This window comes from Somniosus microcephalus, chromosome 25 (genome assembly GCF_052327205.1).
Source record: "Somniosus microcephalus isolate GS21.2 chromosome 25, FLI_Smic_1.0, whole genome shotgun sequence".
Classification (NCBI taxonomy): Eukaryota; Metazoa; Chordata; class Chondrichthyes; order Squaliformes; family Somniosidae; genus Somniosus; species Somniosus microcephalus.
This window is the reverse complement of record NC_141011.1, coordinates 30333284-30345462: the sequence shown is the minus strand read 5'-3', so window position 1 is coordinate 30345462 and position 12179 is coordinate 30333284. Positions and strand designations below refer to the sequence as shown.

The window sequence follows — 12179 nt, the reverse complement described above, 5'->3', positions numbered from 1 at the left end:
TATTCTTATTGTGAGCCTGGGCAGTGAGCATCAGCAGCTTACATGACTGCAGAGGCCATCACAGCCAAGCCCAAAACTGATTTCATCCAATATTCCACACGCACTCACTTTCCAGCAGGAGGCATTGGATAGTGATTAGGAGAGGCAACCCCAGCTAGAGTTTCCGCCCCATGGCCGAGGGGGGCTTTTGTGAAATGAAACACCCAGCATCCAGTGACCCGCCCTGGAAAGTATGTGTGTGTGGATATTGTGAAGATGGGATCGGGCTTGGTTGTGATGATCTACTCTCGTGATAGAATGGCTTGCTACCACTCACTGTCTAGGTTCGCAAGTGAAGGTGGCCACTTGGCTGAGGTACTAGAGGGCAACTGGCCCCTGTGGAGCCCATACCCCAGCCTGGGTCCGCACCATCAGGAGAAGAAGGGGGGGGAGAAAATTAGGTAATAAAAACAGCAAGTAACTACAGCTTGAGACTGTATTAGTGCTCTGTTAACCACTTATAGATTGAAATATTCCATAGGGCTTCTTAATATTACAAAGGATTTATTTTCTATGTTCTTCAACTTTATAGAAAGAAGGAGTTGCTAGAGTTCACTGGAGTTATGATGTTCTGGGAGGTTAATCCCCACTTCCAGGTCTCTAATCCCACAGACAGAGGCAGGGCTAGAGTCTATACAGAGATTAGATTCTTGGCTCTTAAATCTGCCCTAAGGCAGGGTGAGTTCGTCTTGGTGAGCAAGAAAATGCTTTAATTGATAAATCCCAAGGACCGGATGACCTACATCCTAGGGTTTTGAAAGAGGTGGCCATTGGGATACTGGACGCATTGGTTGTCATCTTCCAAAATTCTATAGATTCTGGAACGGTCCCTGCAGATTGGAGGATAGTAAATGTAACCCCACTATTTAAGAAAGGAGAGAGAGGGAAAACGGGGAACTACAGACCTGTTAGCCTCACATCAGTAGTTGGGAAAATGCTGGAATCTATTATAAAGGATGCAATAACTGGGCACTCAGAAACTAATAGTAAGATTGGGCAGAGTCAACATGGATTTATGAAAGGGAAATCCTGTTTGACAAACCTATTGGCGTTCTTTAAGGATGTAACTAGTGGAGTAGACACCGGTAGATGTGGTGTATCTGGATTTTCAGAAGGCCTTCGATAAGGTCCCACACAAGAGGTTGGTGAACAAAATTAGGGCATATGGAATTGGGTGTAATATACTAGCATGGATTGAGAATTGGTTAACAGACAGAAAACAAAGATAAATGGTCTTTTTCAGGATGGCAGGCTGTGACTAGTGGGGTACCGCAAGGATCGGTGCTTGGGCCCCAGCTATTCACAATATATACCAATGATTTGGATGAGGGGACTAAATGTAACATTTCCAAATTTGCTGATGATGCAAAGCTAGGTGGCAATTGTGAAGAGGATGTAAAGCGGCTTCAAGGGGATCTCGACAGGCTCAGTGAGTGGACGAGAACATGGCAGATGGAATATAATGTGGATAAATGTGAAGTTATCCACTTTGGTAGAAAAAACAGAAAGGCAGAGTATCTCCTAAATGGTGAAAGATTGGGGAATGCAGATGCTCAAAGGGACCTGGGTGTCCTTGTACATGAGTCATTGAAAGTGAATGTGCAGGTGCAGCAAATCATTAGGAAGGCAAATGGTATGCTGGCCTTCATTACAAGAGGATTTGAGTACAGGAGTAAAGAAGCCTTACTCCAATTATATAGGGCCTTAGTGAGACCACACCTGGAGTACTGTGTACAATTTTGGTCTCCTTACCTAAAGAAGGATATACTTGCCATAGAGGGAGTGCAACGATGGTTCACAAGATTGATTCCTGGGATGGCGGGACTGTCGTATGAGAAGAGATTGAGTAAACTAGGCCTGTATTCTCTTGAATTGAGAAGAATGAGAGGGGATCTCATTGAAGCATACAAAATTATTACAGGGCTTGATAGGATGGATGCTGGGAGAATATTTCCCTTGGCTGGGGAGTCCAGAACCAGGGGCCACAGCCTCAGGATAAAGGGTAGGCCATTCAGGACTGAGATGAGAAGAAACTTCTTCACACAAAGGGTGGTGAATCTTTGGAATTCTCTACCCCAGAGGGCTGTGGAGGCTCAGTCATTGGGTATATTCAAAATAGAAGTCGATAGATTTCTGACTATTAAAGGCATCAAGGGATATGGCGATGGAGCCGGTGAATGGAGTTGAGGCAGAAGATCAGCCATAATTTCATTGAATGGCGGAGCAGGCTCGAATGGCCTACTCCTGCTCCTATTTCTTATGTTCTTAATGACATCCTGCACTGGTATTTCATTCTTCCATTTGGCCTCTCTATTATACTATATATAGCAGTTTGACCCCAGTACATGCCTAACCGCAATGAGAGTCAGCCGCAACCATTTGTACTGTGGGACTGCACTGCTCTGTCTCTAGGTAAAGTGGAACTCCACATATGTGTACTCTAAAACTTACAAAGCCAGTTAGGATTTTAAATTTCATTTTTAAGCATTGAAGTGAACGCACAGCAGTTACTTTGAACCATACTTGTGCTGCAGTTTCTCCATCAGTGGGGACTTGCTTTGATGCAGTGAAGGAACTGCACTATCACTGGGCCAAATATTGATGCTCCCAGGGTTGCCACTTCATATAATTTATTTATATGTTTAATTTGTGGTTTCCTTATTACCAAGCAGCCCTCTTTTAGTCAGAACAGTGGGCTAATCCTGTTTACAAGCTTCCTATCCCCACCGTCAATGTCAGTGCATTATCAGTCAAAGACAAAGCTTTGATGGTGTGGGGCTGTACCCCTCTGCTGCCTTTCTCTTTCACCTAAAGTGAAATGTCCCACTTCAGTAAATTGACTGGGAGCCAATAAAAGTTAACGAGGACAGAGGTGATGGTTTAGCAGGACTTGGTGCAGGGTAGGATACCGGCAGCTGTGTTTTTGATTTGCGGAGTTTATGGAGGGTGGACAATGGGAAGAAGGCCAGGAGAGTGTGGAATAGCCGAGTCTGGAGGTGGCAAAGGTGTGAAATGAGGATTTTTAGCGGCAAATGGACTGAGGCAGAGGCGAGCGATGTTACGGAGGTGGAAGTAGACAATCTTTGTGATAGAGAGGAAATGCGGTTGGAAGCTTCGCTCAGGACGAATAGGACGCCTAAGTTGCAGACAGGCCGGTTCAGCCCAAGGTGGTGGCCAGGGTGAGGGGTGGAATCCAGCCTTGAGCTGACGTGGCAGATAACATTTGTGCCACATAAATGCCAGGCAGTGACCATCTACAACAAGGAAAAGCTTGACCATCTCCCTTTAACCTTTGATGGTAACACCATGGCCGAGTCCCCCCACCATCATCATCCCGGGCTCAACTTTGACCAGAAGCTTAACCGAACAAGCCATATCAACACTGTGGTTACAAGATCAGGGCAGAGGCTGGGTACCCTGCAATAATTGTCTCGCCTCTTGATCCCTCAAGGCCTTTCCACCATCTGCAAGGCTCAAGTCGAGTGTAATGAAACACTCATCACTCGCCTGGGTGGGTGCAGCTGCAACAATATTCAGTGCTCAATACCATCCAAGACAAAGTGGTCCTCCTGAACTGTTCCGCTGCCTGTGAACTCCAAATCCACCCCTACGCCACCAGTGCACTGTCTTGTACTTTCTACGCAATGCAATACAGCAACTCACCAAGCTTCAAGGAGGGCAAGAGCAGTAAGATCATGGGAACACCATCACCTCCAAGTTAAACATCAGTCTGACTTGGATATATACTGCCATTCTTTCATTGTCACTGGGTCAAAATCATGAAATTCCCTACTTCACACCATTGTGAGAATATCATCAGCACAAGGACTGCAATAGTTCAAGGAGATGGCCCATCACCACCTTCTCAAGGCAAAGAGGGATGAGCAATAAATGTGGCCTTGCCAGCGTCACCCACATCACAAGACTATTTTCTTTTTAAAAGAAAAGGCAAACGAATAGTGCTGAATCCCAGCTCTGATGAACATCTCACAGCTGGAGGTCCAGAGACATATTGGACAGCAGGTCTGCTAAGAGCTGCAAGTGACCACTGACTATTAGGTTGGAACTCAATGTGTATAAGTGAATGTAGCAGAAATCAAATCGGAGTTCCAGGTGTGGTTCACATTGATGAATAAATCATTTGATGAATCGTGTTCCCAATACTGACTATACCATAAGGGAGAGGCATCATTAAAAACCTAGAATTCCTTTCCCAGAAATGGAAAATTATAAGCTGGCTCACCCCGCACTAGAATCCATGCTGGGTATAGAGGGAGGTGGGCAAGTCAGAGGGCCTCCTCGTAGGTCTGCTCCTAGATGCAGCCAATGGGGTTGCTCACTCCGGCTGCCTGCCTCTCTTCCACAGCAATGACTGCGCCTGGGTGTCCCTGGAGTAGGAGCATGCAGTGTCCGCCAGTACACTTGAAGCTTTCCATGACCAGTGGGCACCGGAAGGACTGCAGTGCATTGTGGGGATGGGTGACAATATTCTGGTTTAATTTGGTAAGTTTCCTTTGTTTTGTATAACTTGGGTGTTTATTGTTTGTCCCCCTTTAAAAAGGGGGCACTTTTATTAGATTAATTTTATTTTGATCAATGACACTGGGGCAATCCTAATTGGCAATTAAGAGCAGAATACATGCTGTCATCGGAAATAATGCATTTAGGAATTCCCTTCCTAAAGCACTCCACCTCTCCATCTCTCATCCTTTAAGACCCTCCTTACAACCGACCCCTTTAACCAAGCACTTAGTTGCCCATCCTAATAACTCCTCTATTCCATTCTCCCAGTTTCTCTGTCTCCACCGCATCTGCTCTGACGATGCCACCTTCCATACTAGTGCTTCCGACATGTCTTCCTTTTTCCTCAACCGAGGATTCCCCTCTACTGTGGTTGACACGGCCCTTGACCGTGTCCGTTCTATTTCCCGCACTTCTGCTCTCACTCCCTCCCGGTTCCCCTTGTCCTCACCTTTAACCCCACCAGCCTCCATATTCAACAGATCATCCTCTGCCATTTCCGCCACCTCCAACGTGTTCCCACCACCAAACACCTCTTCCCCTCACCTCCCCTTTCAGCATTCCGAAGGGACCGCTCCCTCCGCGACACCCTGGTCCACTCCTCTATCACCCCTTCCCCTTTGCCTGGCACCTTCCCGTGCAAGCGCAGGAGACACAACACATGCCCTTTTACCTCCACCCTTCCCACTGTCCAGGGCCCCAAACACTCCTTCCAGGTGAAACAGCGATTTACTTGTACTTCTTGCAATTTAGTAAACTGTATTCACTGCTCACAATGCAGCCTCCTCTACACTGGGGAGACCAGACACAGATTGGGTGACCGCTTTGCGGAACACCTCCGTTCAGCCCGTAAGGGTGACCCCGAGCTTCCGATCGCCTGTCATTTTAATTCTCCGCTTCACTCCCACTCCGACCTCACCGTCCTCGGCCTCTTGCACTGTTCCAATGAAGCTCAGCGTAAGCTCGAGGAACAGCACCTCATCTTTCGATTAGACACTTTACAGCCTTTAGGACTCAACATAGAGTTCAACAATTTTTCCTTTTATTTTATTTTATTTTATTTTTTTCTCTCTCCCACATGGCAGCTGTCTTTCATTCTGCCAGTGCCATTTACACTTCATCTAGAGCCATCTTTTGTTTCTTAACTTGTCCCATTACCATCTCCTTTTGCCTCGCACCATCATCCCTTTTGTCTCTTAATCTCTCCCGCCTTCCATCCTATCACAGACCTTCCCTTTTGTTTTTTCCTCCCCTCCCCCCTCTCCCTGCCCCTACACTTGCTTAAAAACCTGTTCCATCTCCAGCTTTTTCCAATTCTGACAAAGGGTCATCGACCTGAAACGTTAACTCTGTTTCTCTCTCCTGACCTGCTGAGTATTTCCAGCATTTTCTGTTTTTATTTCTAATAACTCCTTCTGTGGCTTGGTGTTAATTTTTGTCTGATTGCGCTCCTGTGAAGCGCCATGGGACGTTTTCCTACGTTAAAGGTGCTATATAAATGCAAGTTGTTAATGTAGTTGCAGGTACTGTAATTACAAACATTCTCACTATTTGTTACAGGATAGGGTGTTCTGAAGCTCTTGTATAGAATTGACTTGTTTATCCTCAGAGGTAATCATAATTTCCAGCTTTTAGCTAAAAATAAATGTATAATAGATCCCAACGCACACAAACTCTTTCATAAGTCACCATCCTTCTCTCAGCTTTACATGATGCACAGAAATGTAGGCTGTGCAAAATAGCATCGAATCAAGTTGCAAATTGCTAGCTGATTTATGAAAGATGAGCCACAAAGTTGAATCATAACATTGATGATGCAGTGTAGTAACAAATTAAATTAGACGTTAGTCCAGGATATAGGGAAAATTATTTATCTCTGTAATATCTCCTGTTGCCACATCAGTGCAACCATTCATGCATGAGCAGTACAGTATTAAGAAACCTCTGATTAAAATGCAAAACCATGTCAGCATCTGGTGTAGTCATTGTTTCCATTAATCCATCCAAAATAAAATCAAAAACACTCTTGGACTGCTCCTCTTACAGGCCCTCCTTCTCCCTGTCTCCCATTGCTTCCTTTTCTCTTTGTCCCCCTTTACCCTGCCTCTCCCTCTCCCAGTGCTACAGTGCTCACCTTCTCCCGGTGACCCCACTCTCTTACCAACCCCCTCATCTCCCAGTATTCTCAGTGTTCTCCTCTCTTCGTGCAACCTGGGTCCTGCAGATGAGGAAATGCTTTAGATAATCGCTTTTGAAGCAGCATTTCCTCATCTGCAGGACCCAGGTCTGAGTTCAGTTCATTTAGCTCCACCTGACAGTTGGTTATTATGTAAAATGGACTTCAAAGGCTTTTTTTAAAGTCTAATGACTTCGGAGATGGGGCATGGGTTGAATTTGCACTGGTCAGTAGCTCGGTTATATTGCGCATCAGTCTCTGGGGTGTTCAGTCACTCCCTCATGTTTGCAGTAGAGCCAAACAGGTCTGAATCTACAACCAGGTCACAGCTTCCATGGGACTGGCTGCAGAGGCAGTGATTTACAACTTGGTATCTTGTACAATAAGTTGTCTGCCTGCTTTATGCAAGGTATGATTGTGAATTCAGGATCAAATTCATAGTTTGACAACATTAATAGAGGAAGCATTCTGTTCCTGGAGACTGTTACCTTCACACCAGTAAAGTTGCTGGTTAAATGAAACTACTGTGGATGAGGTCGAATGTAAAATGCTAACTGAGTGGAGCCTGTTGTATAATCTCTGCCTACAGACGTGCTACACTGTGAGGCAAAGTCTGCTGTATGATCTCTGTCTACAGCTATGCTGTAAGTACAATTGGCTGTGTACCCCTGCTTGTCACATCATAGGCATTCTATGGCCTCCGCCTCTTCATCATTTATATACTATTCTCGCCAGCATCATCTGGAAGCATGGGGTCAGCTTCCATGTGTACACTGACGTCACTCAGCTCTGACATTTCCATTAACCTCAAGGTTGTCCCCACTAATTACAACGACCTGTCCACCTTGGTGAGCTAAATGTTCCTCCAGCTAGATGTCAGCTGACCTAAAGTCATCCTCATCAGCTCCCCCCTCTGTCGTGCACACACACTCACATACTTGCACACTGACATTGAACTGGAGGCGGTGTGAATGCTAAAGATAAAGCAGCCCCTGACAACACAGTTCGAAAAACCATCTTTTATTTAAATCACCTGCTTTAGTCTGCAGGAGTGACATTCTCCATGACACAGAGCTCCAGCCACCTCAGCTCACAGCATTCAGCAGGTGGGAAACCCTGGTTATTGTTAAAAACTGATTGCAGTCCCAACTTCGCTGCTGGGTTGGGTGTTTCCTCTTCCTCGGGGTGGGAGGGGGGGATCAGCCATTCCCAGCTGGGCAGGGGCGGGAAATCAACCAGTCCCAGCTGCCTGGTGACCCCTGTTGGAATGTGAATTTGTGTAGACATCCGGCGATGGCAGGCTTGAGCTCGGCTGTGATGGTTCTGGCCTCACAGAGGCAGAACGGCACTTGATAGAAATGCCATAGGGTAGGCAGTGCCCGTGAAACCCATACTCAGCACAGACCAGGAATTGCAGGGAGCTCGTCTGAGGCTCAGCACTGGACTGCTTATGCCTTTTAATTATTCCATTACAGCCATTCAGAGAACTAAACCATTGCCTTCAGAGGAGGAGGAGGAGAAATAATTGAGATGGTGAGGAATTAGTCTTCAAATGAACTCTCTCTTGGATTTGCTAAACCATATAAAGTGGACACATCCTCTCAGTGTTGAATTAGGATAAGGGCTCAGGCTCTGAGAGTGGTAAACATTGTAAGCTAGTGCTGCAATAAAGCTGCAAAGCACAGCACAGTCTTCAAGGTGTAACAGGTGTTGCCATGAGGGACAGACAGAGCCGATTAATGAAAATAGTTTTATGGTCCCTTTAAACAATCTCCATGTTAAATATTTACTGTGAAACTCAACATGTGTAAATAACTTTATTCAGCAATTGTCTTGTGGAGCAGAAGTCCCCTCCTTACTGTGATGCGAGGATATAGACCCAGAGTTCCATTCATTTTTTTAAATCCAGAGTTTCGTTCATTTTAATCAGATCACAAGTTGGATGTTAGTAGTCAATCACAGAGAGAAATAAAAGAGGAAGGAAAGGTCTTGAGCTGCACAAGCATTCTGGTGCTGAGCCACACAGGCCAGCAGGTCCCTGCTTCAGGTCCTGGTGTATGCTGGGTATGGGTTCCACGGGCATCGCCTACTCTATGGTATTTCTCCCATTTGGCCGTTCTGTATGCGAGTCCAGAATCATCAGAGCTGAGTCGATCCTGCCCTCACCAGTTGTCTACGTGGACGCACATTCCAGCAGGGATTACCAGGTAGCTGTGAGTTAGAACGCTGGTTGATTGTTTTTTTCTTCCTCCTCTGCCCTGACTGCTGGGGTCAACTACTCTGAATTAATATTTTCTCAGGTTTCTAGTCATAAAGTAAAAACCATGCAGTTCCACTATAGTAAGAAGTGAATATTGTGAGCTACATTCTATACAACGGCATCCTGATGTAGTTTGTGTGTCAGCTTAACTCAGTTGCCAACACTCTCGCCTCTTGAGTCGGGAGGTTGCCGGTTCAAATCCCATTCCAGGACCTGAGCACATTGATGTAAACAGACTACCGAGCGCTTGGTTTAAGTATAAAACAAGGCTTTAATCAACTGTTTCAAAACCATGAGATTTCCAGTTACAATCACTAGTTCCTGGTTACAGAAACATCCTGAGCAAGCTGGGCCCATGCCCGAGTATTTATACTCCTTAGACGGCGCCACCAGCTGGCCGCCCAATGTTACTTCATGAGTCATGATAAGATTCATGACGCACACAACTCAGGCTGACACTCTAGTGCAGTACTGAGGGAGTGCTGCATTGTTGGAGGTGCCGCCTTTCAGATGCGATGTCAAACCAATGTGCCATCGGCTTCAGCGGTTGAGGTGTACAGTAAAGATCCGATGGCACTACTAGAATAAGAGCAGGGAGTACTACTGGTGTCCCGACCAACATTGCCCCCTCAACCAGCATCAACAAAAACAGATTGACTGAACGTTCGTTTCATTGCCATTTGCTGGATTTTGCTGTACATAAATGGCTGCTGCATTGGTGATATAACACAGCGTATTCTTTAATATTATGCATTCTACACCACATGGCAACAGAAACATACATTTACTCGAGAAATAAACAAATGCCTTGTAGTGCATCCAAAATGCATCCCGCACATAATAAACAGAATTTAGCTCCGAGTTCAATATGAAACTGAGCTATTTTGCTGAAAGCTGTTGAAATAATCAGATTAACCCTGATTGTGTCGGTGCTTTGATAAGATTCACCAGTTTATACTAAATTGACATTCACAGTAACAGGGTAATGAATCTGCAGGGTGTCGATAATTTTCTTACAATGCACACGAGGTTTCATCATGCCCTACTTGCCTTCTGTTTTTCAGATTCTGAAGGAATTATTGAAGATGTTGTGTTGCTAGGAGCACCAGTGGAAGGTGGGGCCAAACATTGGAAACCCCTCACTAAAGTGGTTGCGGGGCGAATAATTAACGGCTACTGCAGGTACACAAGCATGTCCTGCGCTCTGAGGCTGTAATATTGGTGACTTATAAGAGCCAAAATTCCTGACTTTGCTAATTTAACGCAAAAGTAGATAAATAAAAAGTGATGGATTGGGATAGGGAGCACTAACATGAATGCTAGTTTTAAAAAAAAAAGACAATTCATGCTCATTAAGATCATTAATTATGGAAGCCACGCTGCATTCCACAGCTCAGTCGAATTGAAAAATTTGTATACCTTTGTACAAGAAAATGGTTCGGCCATGATTAGGTGCAGTTTTGGGATTTCCGTTATAGAAAGTACATTAAAGCAAGAGAGCTTAAAGCATAGGTCTGCCAGAATGATTCAGAGATGAAAAATTATGGTTATGAGGAGAGATGGGACTATTTCCACTGACACTACTGGCTATGAAGCGCTTTGGGACGTCCTGAGGTCATGAAAGGCAAGTTACTTTTTTTCTGTAAAAGGAAATGTAATACAATTTTTAAACTTTGAAAAAGTGTAAATCGAGAAAGACCCCTTTGGTTGGGGAGTCATTGATGAGGGGTCATCGATTTAAGTTGTCACGAAGAGAGTAATGCGAGAGGTTACGAGAAATGTTCTTTATGCAGAGAGTTGTTAGAGCATGGAAATCCTTTGCCAGACAAAGAAGCAGAGGCAAAGGCCATTGCATTTTTTAAGGGAAAAGTAGATAAACATTTGAAGCAGATGACTATACGGTAGAGAGAAGGGTAGTGGAGTTCGTTTTGGATTGTTAATGAGCCAGCACAGACACAATGGACCAATTGTCCTCCTCATATATGTGCTATAAACGTCTATGGTTCTATAGGTCAGACTAGAGTTAAAGCGTTTAACCAACGGGAAGATTTTGACGTATCTTCATCACGACACCAACCAGACTTGTACAGTGGGCTAGGTTTGGTGGTAAATTTATTTCACTGGGGAAATCTGACTCCCTTCCTAAACACCCTGGACAATGTAAAGCCTGAATTGATTGGCATCGTATCTGTAAATATGATTCTAATGTGGTGGTATAGTTTATTTGGAAAAAAATGAATTTTATTTATAGTGGGAAAAGGTAGTAGGAATGAGACTGAGCACAAAGCATACCCAATTTTATATAGAGAATAAAATAATAGGGCAGAATTTTTTTGAGGTTATGCTATGACGAATAGCTTTTCACCAAATCTTTTTTGTAAAGAGAATTCTTTCTGCTACAACAGGGGAGACTGGCTTCTAAATTTTGTCTATCGTAGTTCTTCAGTACAGCTGAATGTAGCAGGTCTACAGCCAATTGCCATGGATGACAAAAAAATGATGAATGTGGATCTTTCATCCATTGTGAGTATTTATCTCCACTGTCTTGAGTATTGTTTGACACGCATGAATATACTTTAATGTACAGGACAGTGTCAGTCTTCCTTTATTGGATGACTGTTTATTTCTGATATGCTGGAGCCATTTTAGACCTTAAATTAATTTTAAGATGTCCCACTATATTGTGTGTAACTCTGAGCACGGAAACCTCTTCAACTTCAAACGTACTTGGTTCTTGTTCATTTTTCATGTGAGGTAAAGGTTCAAATCCCCTTTTCCATTCCAGGTACCGAGTGTTGGCTTCTAGCTGTCCTCCCCAGTTCAGGTATAACACGAGTTGGATGTTTTTCCCCCTAACCGTGTCCCTTCGACCCAGCCTTAGAAGGGCAGCCCCTGTTGCACCAGTGTGAATGTTTCCATTTCCCACAGCTCCCTATTGAATGGCAGTTTGTGTGGAGTCATGTGCTGTGCAGCCACACACTCGAGTAATTGGTTTGAACAGCATTGCCAACACTCGATTCTTAAAAGGAATCCCGACACCATATCCAAGCTTGGGACTGCTACGAGAATGATGCATCAGGACTCCTTTTTAGAATTGAGAGTGTGATTACCCAAATGTTTAACCCAAATTGCAGTCAGCAAACAGACGAGGCTTTAATCCTATTGGATCTCTTTTTCAAACCT

General features: G+C 44.5%; 1 protein-coding gene across 8 annotated transcripts in view; it reads left to right on the top strand.

The window, feature by feature from the left end:
- tmco4 (transmembrane and coiled-coil domains 4) overlaps nucleotides 1-12179 on the top strand; it is a 101154-nt gene that overhangs the window by 61097 nt on the left and 27878 nt on the right. For all 8 annotated transcript variants that reach the window (XR_015073524.1, XM_085967061.1, XM_085967056.1 and 5 more), the window contains exons 12-13: nucleotides 10061-10178; nucleotides 11402-11519. Coding sequence is in view for 7 of the 8 variants with exons in the window: in XM_085967061.1 (XP_085823187.1) it covers nucleotides 10061-10178; nucleotides 11402-11519 (236 nt within the window). In the remaining variant the exon portion in view is untranslated. The remainder of the gene's footprint in view (nucleotides 1-10060; nucleotides 10179-11401; nucleotides 11520-12179) is intronic.